Raw genomic sequence first — 16,960 nt, 5'->3', positions numbered from 1 at the left:
ACCTCAGTGGCATGCTTTATAACCCCTTTAATCATGGGCAGTATGTGAACAGTTTTTTGTGACTGCTCAAAAGTATCGAGGAGAAAGTCCTCTTCAAGGGGGTCTGTGTGCATAGTGACACCATGGAATGTTGCTGCCCTATTTATTAGTTGGCCAAACCCTAAATGGTCATCAGGAGGGGAGGGCTTGGAGGGGTAGGTAGTGGGGTCAGGCATGTCAGGCATTGGATAAGACCAGTCATCTACTGGTGCTGTGCCTGGAAATGTAAAAGGGTCATTTGGATCAACAGGATCATTAAATAAATCAGGGTCCGCCCCTCCCCCTAAGTCATCATTATCATCCTGTGGAGGAGGTGAATGATAGGGAGATGGTAAAGGGAAGGGTAAAGGAGAAGGAGGAGGAGGAGGAGGGGGGACGGGATAGGAGGTAATACAGGAGAGGAAGGACGAAGTGGTGAAGTGGCACAGTCCTTTTTCCGTATGGGAGCTGGAGGAGGTGTGATGTCCAGCTTCCGTTTCTTGTATGGGACGGCAGTCACATGTCCAGTGTCGGGATTGATGTAGATCCGCTTTTGAGTAGGATCTGGGCGCAAAGGTTCATCCGGCTCCGAAGGTGGTGGCGGCGACGACGGCCGTTTCGGGTCTTTATGAACTTTTTTCGGTGTGGACGTAGTTTTCGGTGCCGAAGGATGTTTCGGTTCCGATTTATTTTTCGGTGCCGATGGAGTTTTCGGTGCCGATGGAGTTTTCGGTGCCGAGGGACTTTTAGGCATCGATGTCGAAGAACGTTTCGGCGCCGGTGGAGACTTTGGTGCCGAGGAACGTTTCGGTGCCGAAGGAGATTTCGGTCTTGAAGCCTGTTTCGGTGCCGACAGTGGTTTTTTCGGTGCCGAGGGTGTGAAAGGCACAATCACATGAGGTTTGCTCGAGCCCGAGCCACCTACAGGCTTAGATGTCTTCGGAGCCGGGCCCGAGGGCGGGGCTTCTGAAGAGGATTTCCGGTCGCGACTGGGCCCAGCTGGCGGAGTCTTGACCACTGTCTTTTTGGATGGGGCAGGGGCAGGGGGGGTGGTACTCACACGCTGCCCTGGAGTAATGAGGTCGTCGGAATCGTCGGCCTCGGACATGATCTCGAGATCTTCGGTGTCATCTTCAGGAACATCTTGAGCAAAGATGTCCTCCGGTTCTGGAGCTGGTTTGGCCATAATATGGCATCGAGCTCTTCGGTCCCGGAGGGTCTTCTTCGAACGGAAAGCGGCACAAGCTGGACAGGTCGATTCGTTGTGTTCCGGCGACAGGCAGAGGTTACAAACCTCGTGGTGGTCACTGTGGGGGAACTTCGCTCCACACTGGGGGCATTTTTTAAAGGGTGTCCTGTCCATCAGCCGCTTCCGGAACCGGTCCGAGTTGATTTCGACGTCGATGGAATGAAGATTGAAGAGTTAAATCGATTGCTGGAAGTTTTCTGCTGGAGCGGAAAAAGTTCATCCGAACCCAATGGCGGAAAAAAACAATCTGACGATGGAGTGGATGCCCATGCGCACTGTTGTCCAGGGGAGGAGTCACCAACCTCGTAACCAAAGGCTTCTTCCGAAGACAACAACAACCTGCAATCATCCGAGCCCAACACCAGATGGCGATCTTATCCTCAGTGTGTGATCTGCAGCTCATATTCCTCGAACATACATTTTGATAACTCAGCTGTAACAAGGAAATAACTGATCATACACATTTTGAAATGGGTAGAAATACTGATCTAATATTCACTTAACAATGGCCTATCCACTTGTTTATAAAGTATTTGTTCTTCTCCAAAACTAATCTATTTTGAAAGTCAAAGATTACAACTGAGTAACAAGGCCATTACTCAACTGAAGAGGTGGGGAGAAGGCAAGAAACTGACAGGAATGTTTAACAGTGAGAAACCCCTTAAACAAACTAGTTGCACAGAGAGGCCTGGTCAATCAAGGAACGTTTGGTGTCAAAGTCAACAAAACAATACTTGTTAAAAATACAGACTGATCACCAAGTGCTCTGTGAAATCTCAGTGAGCAAGGACATTTGTTAAATGCCCCACAGCTCTGCCTATACCTCTTGAGGCCCTACAAATTCAAAGAAAGAGTCTCATGAGACTTTTGACAAAAGCCTGTCATGAAAAACTTTATCTGCCTGTTTATGGATTACTTTAAAGATGCCAAACCAGTACGGCTAGACTCAAATTACAAATATGTGCCAGCTTTCCCAGATCTCAATTCCTAATAAAGCACAATTGTATGGCTCTGCTGACATGTATGGTATGATATGGGCACATAAGCACACAGACCCCGGATCTCACTTACCTCTCTAGCTAATGCAATACCTATTAAAAATACTACTTTTTCCTTGACAAATACCAATGGTCTGTACATAAGCTCATAGGGAGGGACCTAATATAACTCTTTAGGGGAAGAGGGCTTCCTAATAGGGAAGTGAACTTTCTAACAGAAGAATTTCTCAATGTCATCTAGGTAATCTTTAGTCGGATACAGGAAAAAGAGGCCTGAAAATGGCACTCGAGTTAAGCAGCAATGGAGACAACTGTACTTTAATAAAGGAAAACTGAAGACTAGCCTTAGCTAAATATAGAAGCTATGGTTTTACCATCGGTACTTGGATACATCAGATTCTCCACCACCAAATGCAGAATATCTTCTATTTAAAGAACATGCAATGCCCTTATGAAATGACAATTCACTCAGAGTGTCCATGCAGTTGCAGAGATTTTTAAGATGACCATATTGGAGGATTTCAGAAGCCACGAGGTCACACAGTATGTGATGTCAGGTTGTGTTCTATGATCCTGCCTCCAGGTATCATCAGTGGGCAGTACGCAACAACAAATATAATGGTGGTTCTGTGCCGTTTCATCGTCATCAGCACTTTCAAGGGGAGCTTAACTGGTGAAAATGTTTAGGCATTAATACACTGTGGCAAACTTCGGCAGTTTTTCTGTGCACCCTCCCCCCACTGCAGCCAGCACAAGCAGAGTTTAGTTGTATCAGATTAAAACATGGACACAGGTGGGGCAAGACTAATTTATTCCATGAAGTCAGTAGATCATAATTGTACAACACTGAGGCCCCCCCACACATCACCAGTGACGACAGCATTCCTCTGACAGTAAAATAAAGGCTAACATTTACACCCTTTTTTCCTCACCGCCCCCTCCCAAAGAATGTTTATTTTCTGTATACATACATGAGCTTTGAGAGAAAGCTAAAAAAAAATTCTAGCCGGATATGAAAAGGACTCACCCTGCGTACAGCCACAAGATTATTGCAGACCAGTACTCCTCCGACAAATTCGGCTTGGATTCCCTCTCGTAAAAGTACCTGCTTGAAGTCAGACAGTCTGGGCTCATTCATAAAGACAGACTGATGTCCCGTGATCTATTCCACAAACCACAGGAAGAAAATTTAATAGGCTTTCTGGAACATAAGTCCTACCCACCTCTAGTTTCACAAATCAACTTAAAAAATTCCACTCATTAATTATGACATTAACTGCAAAGCTTGTGTCCCTAGTTTCCCAGCTCCTATCTGCTTTTTATGTCCCATTTCACTCAATTTTGCAACATGCCAATTTTCCTCTCGATACTGTTACTTATCCTCAATCTCACCACTGGATTCTCCCTCCTATCTCAAAGAAAACTATATCCACCTCCCTCCAACAGCACACTGGTACTAGTCTTAACCGCTCCTAATCCCTACTCTGAGTTACTTTCCTCTTGCTTGTGATGCAAATACACTTGAAAAATATCGGATATTTTATGCAGGGTTAGTGTATTTGCAAGAGTGTGTCTCTGCGGTCAATCGCTATTTTGGCTGTTACTTTTTCAGTAAACTGGAGCATACATAAGAGGATTTTTGTGGCACAGAAGAAGCAGCGACCTCCAGACAGCAAAATGACGTGTGACCTCTCTGAATGTTTTGGGAGTGATGGATTCGAGTTAGCGTGAAAGAAAGTCACAACATTTTCCAGGATTCAAGATGCTAGATTCTAGATTGTGGGAGGTATTCATTTAGTTAAATAAGAGCACTTTACATTCCAGCAATTTCGTTTGTGCCAATAACTAGGAATTAGTTTTTTGCATTTGCAAGATGAAGTCAGTTGAAGGACTTCTTCTTTTGGATATTAAGATAGAAGGTGGCCATTAGCACGCTTGACCTGGAAGATGAATTGAATTAATTATTTTGCTTGGCCTACAATGCCAATTTATGAGTGGAGGAGTGGGTGCAAGCACAGGAAATAAGAGGTCGAGGAACAAATCTTGAATGAGCCTGTATGGCAATGGGAGGGATATGCAAATGTGGTGTGAGGCCTAACATCTGGGTTCTGTATGGTGTAGGGATTTGTCTCAGGAAAGTACTACAACATGAACACACACGAACCACTGAGTGGTCAAATGTACGTAATGCTGCTTAACATGTAAGAGGCTGGCATCAGGCTGCAAGTCATCAAGCGGGTTGTAGAAGAATAGGTGCTCTTGCAGTTTTTGGATGAGCTCAATGATTCTGGTAAGGAAGGATCAGCTGCACACTGGGCAGTGCTTGTGTAAACTTAGAAATGTTTTTTTTAGTTGTGGAAATGAGAGCTCGTTTTAAATATGCAGGACGATAATACAGGAAAAGCGTTATGTACAATGGCACACATGGGGTGCTACGTTAAGGCAGTCAAGGGTATTAAAGGTATACAAAGATACCAAAGTCGTAGTGTGGTGTGGGAGGTAGAGGCATCGAGGCTTGAGGCAGGGCCTTTGTACCGAATGTGGAAGTAGAAAGATGCTTGCTGCATCTCGTTTCCCAGGCGACTGCTCAGGTTGTGGTGGTGCCAGGAGACTGATAGGCCACTGACTGTGGTGAACAGGTGTCACGAAGGACGGGATTGGTTAAAGCAGTGCTGGGTAGGACAGGGGCATGCTTGTATTTAGCTTGAATTACTTGAAGATTATCTCCTTCCGGTTTGGCATTTGAGTGGCTTCAGGCTCTTTCAATTTCGCATACCATTTGTTTGCATTGTGTGATTTGAGGAGCAACTCATGGCAACCAGTCTCTGGTCTTCTTTTGTTTTCCTCAGAAGTAATGGAAAGTGTATATAAAGGTTGCTGCTCTAGGACTTGCACAGTTTCCTTTTTTGGGCACCGGAAGTGTTATGGGTGAGGGTTTTGATGATAAAGGTAGGCTTTCGTCTGAGCATGCGTGTGGAAGGAGGGAGCAGGTGGTGGAAGGTATACAGTATGATAATGGATTAGGAGAATAGATGACCAGCTGTGTGTTTTGTTGAGAGGTTTTGTAAATTGGGTAATTGTATGTGCACATTTGGTTCAGAGATTGAAAAGAGTCACCTCGTAAAAAACACTTCGCACAAACCCAGCCAAATTACAGATTTATTCCTAACACTATTCGCACAAACCCAGCCAAATTACAGATTTATTCCTAACACTATTGTTGCCACCTGCAACTGGAACAAACCTTCCCTTTTAAAATAAAATATAATCGATCTTCTTAAAGCACATTGAGCTTGGTCAGTATTAAAAACATTTAAACTAATGAATATTAATGTATGAATAAATGCATCTCCCAATGCACATTTTGACTTCTGCGTGAAGTCAAAGGCACGGTCACAAGCTCCTACCTCATTTGGTGGTAAAGGTTCAAGAGTTGGGATGATCTCCGCCTCCTCGTAAAACTCTAAATCGTCCTCCCCAAACAAGCTTTTGATCACATTCTGCTGTGCAATCGCGGCAGAGCTCATCGAAGGGACATCCACTTGCATTTCCGCCTCTTCCCCTTCCTCTTTAATTTCACCCTCCTCCAAAATGACACCAGTGTCAACTTTCGCAACTCTCATGTCCAAGACGCCATCTACCCAAGCTAGTTCAGCGTCTTTGGCTCTGCAAAACTGAAGCGAGCTCACAAGGGAATCTTTCAACCGCACCTGTAATACAGTAAGAAGTAACAATGACAGAGATGTAGTATTGCACACATAGAGCACACAGCAGAATGAAGGGTTTGTTGGCGCATTAGCAAAAGGTGTGATATTTAATGATCAACTATTAAACCCTGGATGGACAGAAGGCTCGGTTAAACCTGCGGAGTTTCAGAATTGTGACCTACATGTTACACACACATCTTTCGTGTCCCTGTACTACTCACCAAGCTTTCACACTACAGGCAGTTCCTTTAGCGAGGTTCTCTGACCTAAGAGTTACACACAGATCTTTCCAGTCCCTGTACTACTCACCAAGCTTTCACACTACAGGCAGTTCCTTTAGCGAGGTTCTCTGACCGAAGAGTTACACACAGATCTTTCCAGTCCCTGTACTACTCACCAAGCTTTCACACTACAGGCAGTTCCTTTAGCGAGGTTCTCTGACCTAAGAGTTACACACAGATCTTTCCAGTCCCTGTACTACTCACCAAGCTTTCACACTACAGGCAGTTCCTTTAGCGAGGTTCTCTGACCGAAGAGTTACACACAGATCTTTCAGTCCCTGTACTACTCACCAAGCTTTCACACTACAGGCAGTTCCTTTAGCGAGGTTCTCTGACCTAAGAGTTACACACAGATCTTTCCAGTCCCTGTACTACTCACCAAGCTTTCACACTACAGGCAGTTCCTTTAGCGAGGTTCTCTGACCTAAGAGTTACACACAGATCTTTCCAGTCCCTGCACTACTCACCAAGCTTTCGCACTACAGGCAGTTCCTTTAGCGAGGTTCTCTGACCTAAGAGTTACACACAGATCTTTCCAGTCCCTGTACTACTCACCAAGCTTTCACACTACAGGCAGTTCCTTTAGCGAGGTTCTCTGACCTAAGAGTTACACACAGATCTTTCCAGTCCCTGTACTACTCACCAAGCTTTCACACTACAGGCAGTTCCTTTAGCGAGGCTCTCTGACCTAAGAGTTACACACAGATCTTTCCAGTCCCTGTACTACTCACCAAGCTTTCACACTACAGGCAGTTCCTTTAGCGAGGGTCTCTGACCTAAGAGTTACACACAGATCTTTCCAGTCCCTGCACTACTCACCAAGCTTTCACACTACAGGCAGTTCCTTTAGCGAGGTTCTCTGACCTAAGAGTTACACACAGATCTTTCCAGTCCCTGTACTACTCACCAAGCTTTCACACTACAGGCAGTTCCTTTAGCGAGGCTCTCTGACCTAAGAGTTACACACAGATCTTTCCAGTCCCTGTACTACTCACCAAGCTTTCACACTACAGGCAGTTCCTTTAGCGAGGGTCTCTGACCTAAGAGTTACACACAGATCTTTCCAGTCCCTGCACTACTCACCAAGCTTTCACACTACAGGCAGTTCCTTTAGCGAGGTTCTCTGACCTAAGAGTTACACACAGATCTTTCCAGTCCCTGTACTACTCACCAAGCTTTCACACTACAGGCAGTTCCTTTAGCGAGGCTCTCTGAAAGATTATGCATCTCCTCCATCTTCCAACCACTCTTTACAGTGCTCCCTCTTCAATGTCTTTACTCTGGTGGAGAAGCTGGGTCTTTGCAGCAGTCCTCAGCTCTTGCCATACTGGTAAACGTTCATTTTAATCAAGCAGCAGATACTGCCACTGTGAGAGGCACAAACCTGCCCATGTCCACTGATGGCCAAAGGCTTGAGGGCTGAAAGCTGTAGGTGCCTCCTTGCTGGCTGGCCTATGCAGGGATGAGTCTACCTTGCATCAAGGAGAAACACAATGCTTTGCCAGCAACTAAGTAAATACAGCCACTTTGTTTTGCTTCTTTCCAGAACAAGTGAGCACTAGAGGACTGGAGTACCAAACATGCAAAGGGCTGGCCAACATCTACGAGCAATGCATTTTTCTCACCTGATAGATATGTGTCTCGCTGGTTGCATCGATGGTCTCGTGTAGTTTTGGGGTGAACACTTTAATATCTTTTCCTCCGAAAGCTCTGCATGACTGTGCCAGGTCCTGGCTGGCTTCTGGAGGCCCGTGAACAATGATCAGCTGCCGAGGCTTCATCTGATTGATAATCTTTTTAATAGAGTCCCCATCCGATCGGCCTTCATAGTCTATGTAGGTAACTCGGGCTCTGGAATTGAAAACAGAAACAGAAGGACACGATTAGAAATGATGTAGACACTACCAATAAAAGACATACTGAATAACTGACAAGCACACAAGTCGTTTAAGAATAGCAGAGTTTTGCAGGACAGCACTGTAGGAAAGAGAATCATTTTGTCACGGTCACCCACAATTTTTGCCACTAGTACTGATGCTTTTTGACTGATGTACACTGGTTCACTGCTAACCAGGTCCCAGTGTTAGTGCTCTTTCCGTAAAGCAAAGATATTTTTTCAAATTGTTACACAATTGATAAACACTTTGGCACCCCTGAAGTCCCTAGTTAGGGGTAACCCTGGTACCGAGGGCATGGGTACTAAAGAGGATCCCTAAGGGCTGCATCATGTATTATGCCACTGTAAGAGACCCCATACAAATTGCATGCAGCCAGCCATTGCAGACTGTGTGTCATGGTACAAACCATGACAGAAAACACAACATGGCAGACTCATTGTGTGCCATGCCAAAGTCACTGCATGGAACATATGTAAGTCACCACTACAGCCTTTTGGCATGGTGCCTTATACTACATGTGAAAGCATATCTACATGAGCAGGTGTGCCCCTGTGCGGTCTAGTGCAATTACTAGATGGTACAAGTGAACAGGGAAGCCATTTTAAGTACATGTACTGGGTAATGGTCATTACGGGTTCCCCAGCTACATGATGGCTTTACTGAAACCTATGGTGTTTGGTATCAAACACCTGGTCTTAATAAACCTGTAATGATGGTAGTACCAGATTTATTAGGACATGCATCCAGAGTGCACCTTAGAGGTGCCCCCTAACAAACCTACCACTATCTATTGTGCTGGCTGACTGGTATTGTGAAGCTTGCCACCACAGACATGTTTCTGACCCCCTGCAGCGAGAGCCTATGCTCTCTGAGGCCAGAAACAATGCCTAATCCGGAGGAAGATGTTCACACCTCCTCCAGCAGGATGGTTAGTGATTTAACATAAAGACCAGGTGTTTCAAAGCATCTACCGCCTTTGATATGCAACCCTGTCTTACCCAGACCTGGGAGATGCCACCCCCTGTCCTGAGGCCCATTTGGCACCAGGACAGGTGGAAATTAGATATGAAAGTAGCCGTGTTGCACTACCAGGCCAGCCCTAAGGTGCTCCATGAACGAAGGATTCCGCCATCTTGTTTTTGGTGGAATTAGGACAGTAAGTGGTCATATAGGGAGTCTAGTGACCTAAAGGGTGAGTAGCTCATTGGCTACTACCCTTCACTTCCTTTAACCACTCTAAATTCAGTATTTACGTGACAAGGAACTCAGATTCTCCTGACCCAAGAAGAAAAAAGGACAAAGAAGAGCTGAACGCAAGAACCGAAGATGTGGACTTGGTGCCAAAACCTGCCTGCCTGCTCCTACCTCGACAATTGCAAAGACCCAACTCATCCTGCAGCTGTGCATTCTCCAAAAGCCTCGGAGGGCTGCCAGCACTCCGCCAATCCGTCAGTATCTCCCTTTAAGTAAAGGAGCCACTTTCCTCCAGCCTGCAGGCACCAACTGAAAAGTCCGGTTCTCTCAGGTCACTGTGCTCCAGGTGGTCAGATCCATCTAGCCCACCAAGTTTGGAGATGCCAGGAGCCGCCCTGCACCAATAGTACTGGACCCCCTGCAGCAACCTAGGCTTGTTTAATGTATAGCCTGGTCACCAACACTGCAGAGACTGACCTAGAGATGAGGCTCATAACCATCACCAAAGCCAGCGCTGAGAGAGGCCCTGCTGTCCTGTTTTGTCCCCATTTCCAGGTCGACCCCAAAAGTGAGAGCATCCAACGCAAGCGACCCGCCAGACAAAAAACCTCTGCACCCAAGTCCAACAGCCAGAGTTCGAGCCTACTGACCTCAAGAACTGAGCCCCCTGTTGGTTCCAACAGACTTGTCCCCAAGGCCCCACTTGCAGCATTTTTCATGCTTACAGCTTTCTTCAAATACTTCAGCTGTAGCGTTAGAGGCTACCCTTACGACCAGCACCTCTGCACCCAGACGCACCAGGGCAGGTAAGCCACAACTGCTGTGCTTTTAAGAACCTTGGCCAATAATTACTTTAAGTTCAGAAGAACTACTCTGTAAGTCTTTTGCAAGTGACCCTATGCAGTGTACATTTCCCCCATTGGATAACATAACCACATTGGCAGCTGTATTTTCTAAGTGTTTTGAAAAATCGCCAACTCGAATAGAAATGACCTCATCTCATAGATCTTTGTGTCTAAATAAATATTAAAATATATGTTATTCTTCTTAAATTGGTGTCGGATTTCCTTATTGAGTGTGTGTCTCATTCATTGACTCGGTGTGCAACAAATGCCTAACACTCCCCTCTGATAAGCCTAAGGCTGCTCAACCAAACTACCACAAATAGAGCACCTTGGGATTGCTAGAGTAAGCCTCGGTCCACTAGTAGGGGTTACCTTGACTCACAGCACCTCATGTTGGCACACTATATAGAGAGCCAGCTTCCTAAAAGCACTTATTAGAGGCTTGGCGAGACTGCCTCCCACTGGTGTGGGTCGCCATTAAAAAAATATGATTTTAGGAAAGTTACTTTAATATTTATCTAAAACCTGTCTTTAGCATTGTATCGTCTTTTTTTAAACTATTAAAATAGTGGTATAACTGTTTCTTGCTGGTCCCTTTCCAGAGCTAGCAGTATTAGTATTTTAGTCTGCACTCTGGTTTCCCTCAAACAAGTTAGGCGTCCACAGTGAAATAGCTTTTTTGGCCTTGTCACTGTAGGGACATGCTTATATTCATTTTCTACATGTCCCACTTTTAAATACCACGCGCCCTATTTTGTGGGCTATTAGGCTTATTTATGGACAAGGCCACTAGAATTATGTGATTATGCCGCTGAAGCATTTTTCCCTTAATCACGGGCTTGCCACATTTGTCACATATCCATCATCTGCTGCATAATCAGCAAATTGTAACTAAAAAGTAGTTTCTACTCAAATGGATCAAACGTTACTAAAAACATGGCAACATGTGCGTGCGCAGTTGAGAGCCCTTCGTAAAAGTTACCTGGTCATCTTTCAGTTGCTGATTTCTGTATTTGGTTGTTAAACCAGTACTAATCGGGTGAAATCTATGGCCAGACCTTTTCAGGGAGGGGGTGTGCATCTTTCATTGATTTTACTTGTGTGTCTAATCCCTTTCCCACCTTTTTGATTGAGTTTTCAATCGAGAAAAGTATTTATAGCGACCATAATCCCCTACGTGCTAGTTAGTTAGTTAGTTCCAGTCAGGGAAACCCAGGATGAGAAGAGCAAAGGAGTCTCTCAAGGCTAGAGACCAGGGAAGAAGGCTAAGGTGGGCCCAGATCACTCCAGACTCCTTGTACAAGTCCCTTGCAGGTAGGTGCAAAGGGGAACTCAATATCTGCGCCAAAGGGCAGGAAGCTCCAGGGATTATCCTTGATGTTTTTGTGTTTATCATGTGCCATTGGGGACCCTCTTAAGGTGCCATTTAGGTATCCGATTGAGCGCACCCCGAGATGTTTTGACAGCAATTGTTCCAGAGCAGCAAGGGAGCGGAGGGTAGTGTTAGGCACTAAACCCAGGGACCCAGCACTAGTGAAAGCCTGTCGAGGTCATTACAAGGCATGGAACAGGCTCGCAGAGGCAAGTGCCCTAAGAAATAGTGAAAAGTTCTCGTTAATATTCAATTTCTGGAAGAAGATGCTAGACAGGCTCTCGATGCACATATTACAGAGGAGGAATGGGTTGGACATTTCCAGTAAATGTTTTCTAGTCAAACATAAATTAGATCAGCGGAATGTAGGAACGGGGGGGGAGGGGGTGCAGGAAAGTTGGCTCTTGTCATCCATGCCAAAGAGGTTAAAAGAGGTATTGAGGGATTGTCCAGAAAGAAGGCCCCATGACCTGACAGCATATCCCCCGACATCTTCTTATCTAACCCTTAGTTGTGGTTGCCAGTTCTATTATCAACGCAGCCATAAGAGAAGCCCCACCTAGCTCTTGGGCCATATCCACCATTGTTCCGATCTTTAAGAAAGGCAAAAGGGATAGTATTCTTTGTTACAGGCCCATATCGCTGTTGGATTCAATGGTAAAGGTGGTGGGCCGTATTTTACTGGATAGTTTAACCACATGGGCAGGTGAAAACAACATACCAGCAGATATATTCAATATGGTTTTCGCCCTGGGAGGTCAACAGTGGACCAATGTCTTAATTTGTATAGGATTTTAAACAAATACTACCCACCGCGCGCACAGGTACAATTTACTTGGCCTTTATGGACCTGTCGTCAGCATTTGATTGGGTGAACAGAAGCAAAACATGGGAGAAGACAAAAATATTCTCCTTTTCTTACAGGATCTCCATAGGGACACCAAAGCGGTGGTTCGCTACACTAACAATGGTAAAGTGACCAGTCAGTTCCCAATCTAGAGAGGGGTACGACAGGGATGTATATTGGCTCAGTTTTTATTTAATTTATACATTAATAATTTAGAGAAGGACCTGACAGCCACACTGGCGATGTTCCCCAAGTGATCCAACGTGGCTTGCCGGTATTACTGTATGTGGATGATGCGGTCCTTATGGCCCGGACTGTGAGGGGGCAGCAAACATTACTCCACTCCTTCGTGACCTTTATGGAAGACCGGGACCTGCTAGTAAATAACTACAAGTCATACGTAATGGAGATAGGTCACAGCTCAACGAAATCCTTAATTTTAAGGTAGGGACCATCCTTGTCCCTAAGATCAGTGTATTTTCCTATGTTGGATGCTAAGTTAAACTGGAGCCCCTTGAAAAAAGTAAACGGGGGGGGGGGAGGGGGGGGGTTTCCTACGCACTAATGAAGCCATTTTTAATTTTGCTTCCCGCCTGGGCAAAAAACTTATAAAGCCCTCTTACAGATTTATTAATCTAGGTGTTCATCTCAGGTAGTGTATGGAGTGAGATCTGAAGTTATGCCCCACACGAGGAGCTTCAAATAGTGGATAACAGGTTCCTGAGACTACTGTTGTGTCCCACAGGGTACTGGTACTTATATTAGTCACAAAGAATTGGGTGTGCCCTATCTGACAGACTCGGTCTTTTTGGCCCTTACTTTCTTGGCTCAGTTTGGTCAAGCAACGGGACCGCCCTAAACAAAGAGATACTAAGGGACTGCCTAGACCTAGATGGTGCTCATCACATACCCTGGTTCAATTATATACAGGAAGGATTTAGGAAACTAGGTAGACCAGACCTCTTTTGCACCCCTGACATTATTAGCAGGAGACACCTGCCTTGGGCAAAGGAGTCCTTTTTGAGATTGCGGGCGATGGAAAGGGAAGAATTCGAGTTAAGGAAGCCTTGTGTACGTAGATGCAGCCCTCTGAAAACCGCTTCTTCTAAGGGACCTTATATTTTAGGGTTCCCCAGCTGACATTTTTTATTGACCAGATTGCGCCTTGATTTATTCCGTCTTCTTCTTGCTCACCCATGAGGGACCAAGAAAGGCAAGATCTTACTGCCCTGTGGCTGCGACTGTACGGCGCCAAAGGACATGCTTCACTTTTTAATGTTCTGTAGTTATTATGAGGTGCCTTGGAAGACCTTTTTAATCCCTATTTTAAAACAAGCCAATTTTAAACAAATACGACCTGCTTCTACTTTTTTATTAATGCTATAAGGGAGTACGGTATGGTATGTTCTTAACTTTTTAAAGGCTGCAGCGAGGCTCAGAGCGACCTGTGATTAGTTACCGGGGTGGGTGTCAACTCGATATGTAGCCATTCTCTACAATTTCTTAATTTACCTTATTGTATTTGTTTCATGTGGCTCTGTGATGTATTGTTGGCTTTTATGGTTTTTCTTTTACAAAAGCAAGACTATCAAAATATTTTCCACATTATGACGCATAGTTTGCCTTTTCTTAATGCATAATTTAGTCAACCCTGCTGCATTGGTGCTCCCCATCAAATAACTCCAGAGGCACTGTAAATAAGTAACTAACTAATATTTAAAAGAAAGGTTTTTGCTGGTCAAAAAAATTGTATTTTAACAGGTCGCATGACAGGCTTTACACTGCAGCAATCAAGTTAAACAAGGCAGGCCTGAAGCCATGTCTGTAATGACAATATAGTGAAAGGGACAATAGGTGCTGCAGTCAACAAATGGTGTTCAACTGCCAGGCCGTGGGGTGCACTTTCTAGATTATATACTACGGACATACAGGCATGTCAAATGCACCATTTAGGAAGAAGACAATGTAAACATGTTTAAATGGGAGCACCGACCCTTTAGTCCTGTTATCATGGGTAAAGTGCACAGAGTTCTAAAGCCTGCAAAAATATAGGGTCCAGCAAAAGGCAAAACAAATCTGTGGTAACCACACAGAAAAGGCCGATTCCTGACACAAGCTGTTTCCAAAGCAACAAATATATTGCACAATTAGGGAGGACAAAGAGGGAGGATAAAGAATTTCTTCCCCTGAAGATCCTGTTTACTGGGGGCCAAGTTCCATCTGAACTGGAGGTAGTTTTATCAACAAAGAAAAAGAAATGCTTTCACAACTGTTTCGAGGAGGCCATCAGATAAAGAAAGAAAAAAGGATGGGACAGATGCCACCAGGGTTTAGCCCACAGTTGGCTATTTCCAGTGCTCCTTTGAGGAGAGATGAAAGAGCTCTGCAAAGCCAAAGAGGGATTCCTGCTCCTTTCCTTGCATAACATTCCAGTGCAAGTAAGAGCAACTGTTTAGTTTCAGGCTTGAAAGAAACTTCTAGATTCTCAAATGCTAAAGGTCAATCAAAATAGACACACTGCAGTTTTAAGCCATACCTACAGATTTTTGACGACCGCAGCAGTGCTGAAAACAGGTTATTAACTTCTGCTCTAGCAAGAGTTTTGGGTCATGGCAGTAATGAATGTTAAATATCATTAACAAAAAGAAGTATCTTAATGATCTTTCTTGTGTCAAAAAACCTTATTCAGAGGTTTACAACCCATTCTGGATCCACCAATCATCAAAAAGATCATCACGAAAGAGAATACAGTCACTGCAGCAAACCACTACAGCACAGAAATCTCAAGAATGTCCATTTCCATATTCTTATACAGACTTCACACAGCATTATCAGTTTGAGGACCAACTACTATGCCTGACATTTGCCACAAGAGTTTTCAACAAAAAGGTATGGCAAGTCAGACTTCTATTGTAAGGAGACAGGACATATTGATCTGCCTGTGCCCAGGACTGCCAGCAGATCAGGCTGAACACATACAAGGGAGGAATAAAAATTGTTCTACATTTCAAAATCTCATCTGCCTGGACTGGGACCATAACTGAACTGGAAAAAGTACTCTTAGATCCATTCTAAGAAAGTTGCAAAATTGAGGTGTGTTTCTGAGAGAGAGATGCAAGAAAAACATCTTCAGAGGAGAGATTTTCATACAACAACTTTTCCTCAACGGGTAGTTTCCGACAGCCAGAACAGTGCAGTCAATGTGGGATACCATGTGCTTGAGCCTTTTCTTGTTTTTAAATGCCAGTCATCATGTCAGATCCTTTCAGTAATGCCTTGGTGATTGATGGCACAAGGCAACTGAAATTGCCTTGTGAAAAACAAGATAGTCATTGCTCAAGGATTTCAATACTCCTTAAAACCGTGATATATTAAGCAAAACATTTTAAAGGATATGCTTTTTCCAAGTGCAGCAAGAAGAAATGACAACACATCTGGTTAACTGGTCTCAGACTATATAGCCCATGCTGGGCAATCTACAGTTTCATGGCCTTAGCAAAAAACAGACTCAAACAATAAACAAACCAAAGGGAAGTATGAGATAGGGCAAGCCACCTTTAATAACCTGTCCAATTAATTAATGCTGATTGTCTCTTTTCCCTCTCCCCTCTATCTTAATGGGGCAGCACCTGCTAATCTATGACGCCAGATACTTCATGATGAAGAACCCATCATAGAGACAAAATTGTTTTATAACTCTAACTGGAGTTCTACATCATGGCTGTAGGAAACCGGATTAGGTGGTGTGGTGGGGGGACGTCACCATGTAATAATGCCACAATCTCTAGAAGGTCCAGTTTGGTTTCTTTAAGTAAACCCATAGCTCAGTCCTGCGTAGCTGTGGCACAGAGCACTCCGGCTTAATTAAAGAAGTGTAAAGCATTTAGAATTACCAAACCAACCAGTACAGGACATTAACAACCCAACACCAATTCATAAAAATAGAGTGTCTTTTTTATCTTAATTAAGACAGTAGAACTACAAAAAATCTTTCAAGGAGCAACAGTGATAAGATTTTTTTTAAAGTGAGTAGTAATAAATCACATAATTGGTATTGCGGGTCCTGAGACAATGTGCTAGTACAACTACAAATACTCTTTTGTACTGGGCACAATGGGTTGGGAACCAGTCACAGGGACCATTTAGGTACAGTGCGACAGTTACCTGTCAGATCCAGCAGTGAGTCCTCATAGAAGATTTCACTGGGATCATGGTTCCATCAAAGTGGTCCTGATGCAGGATGTTGAGAAGATGCTAAGGATGCTGTAGCTGTGCAAGAGATGTGGTGAGGATTCCTGGGGCTACCCCTGGGTCCATGAATTTCAGGGGTCATTCTCTGTCCTCAGGACTCTATCTACCATGATGCTCCCATAAAGTCTGCTGCAGGTCCAGTTGTCATGGGTCAACTGGTCTCCGGTTAGAGCGGTCTTCAGCAGTTGTCCATAGGTAAGCATCTCTCATGTCCATAGGGGAGTGTCTCCTTCATGTAGGAGGGCCAGATCCACTTCGATGACTGCCACGGTTCCAAGGGGTTGATGGACGGAGCGTTTG

General features: G+C 44.5%; 1 protein-coding gene across 2 annotated transcripts in view; it reads right to left on the bottom strand.

Annotated features, from left to right (window-relative positions):
- Positions 1–16,960, bottom strand: part of CPSF2 (cleavage and polyadenylation specific factor 2) — a 187,365-nt gene that overhangs the window by 43,193 nt on the left and 127,212 nt on the right. For both annotated transcript variants that reach the window (XM_085626508.1, XM_085626507.1), the window contains 3 exons: positions 7,879–8,104; positions 5,673–5,975; positions 3,293–3,427 (listed from right to left, as the gene is read on the bottom strand). In XM_085626508.1, coding sequence (XP_085482634.1) covers positions 3,293–3,427; positions 5,673–5,975; positions 7,879–8,104 — 664 coding nt within the window. The remainder of the gene's footprint in view (positions 1–3,292; positions 3,428–5,672; positions 5,976–7,878; positions 8,105–16,960) is intronic.

This window comes from Triturus cristatus, chromosome 9 (genome assembly GCF_964204655.1).
Source record: "Triturus cristatus chromosome 9, aTriCri1.1, whole genome shotgun sequence".
Taxonomy (NCBI): Eukaryota; Metazoa; Chordata; class Amphibia; order Caudata; family Salamandridae; genus Triturus; species Triturus cristatus.
The sequence above is the reverse complement of the archived record's forward strand: the minus strand, read 5'-3'. Positions and strand labels throughout refer to the sequence as shown.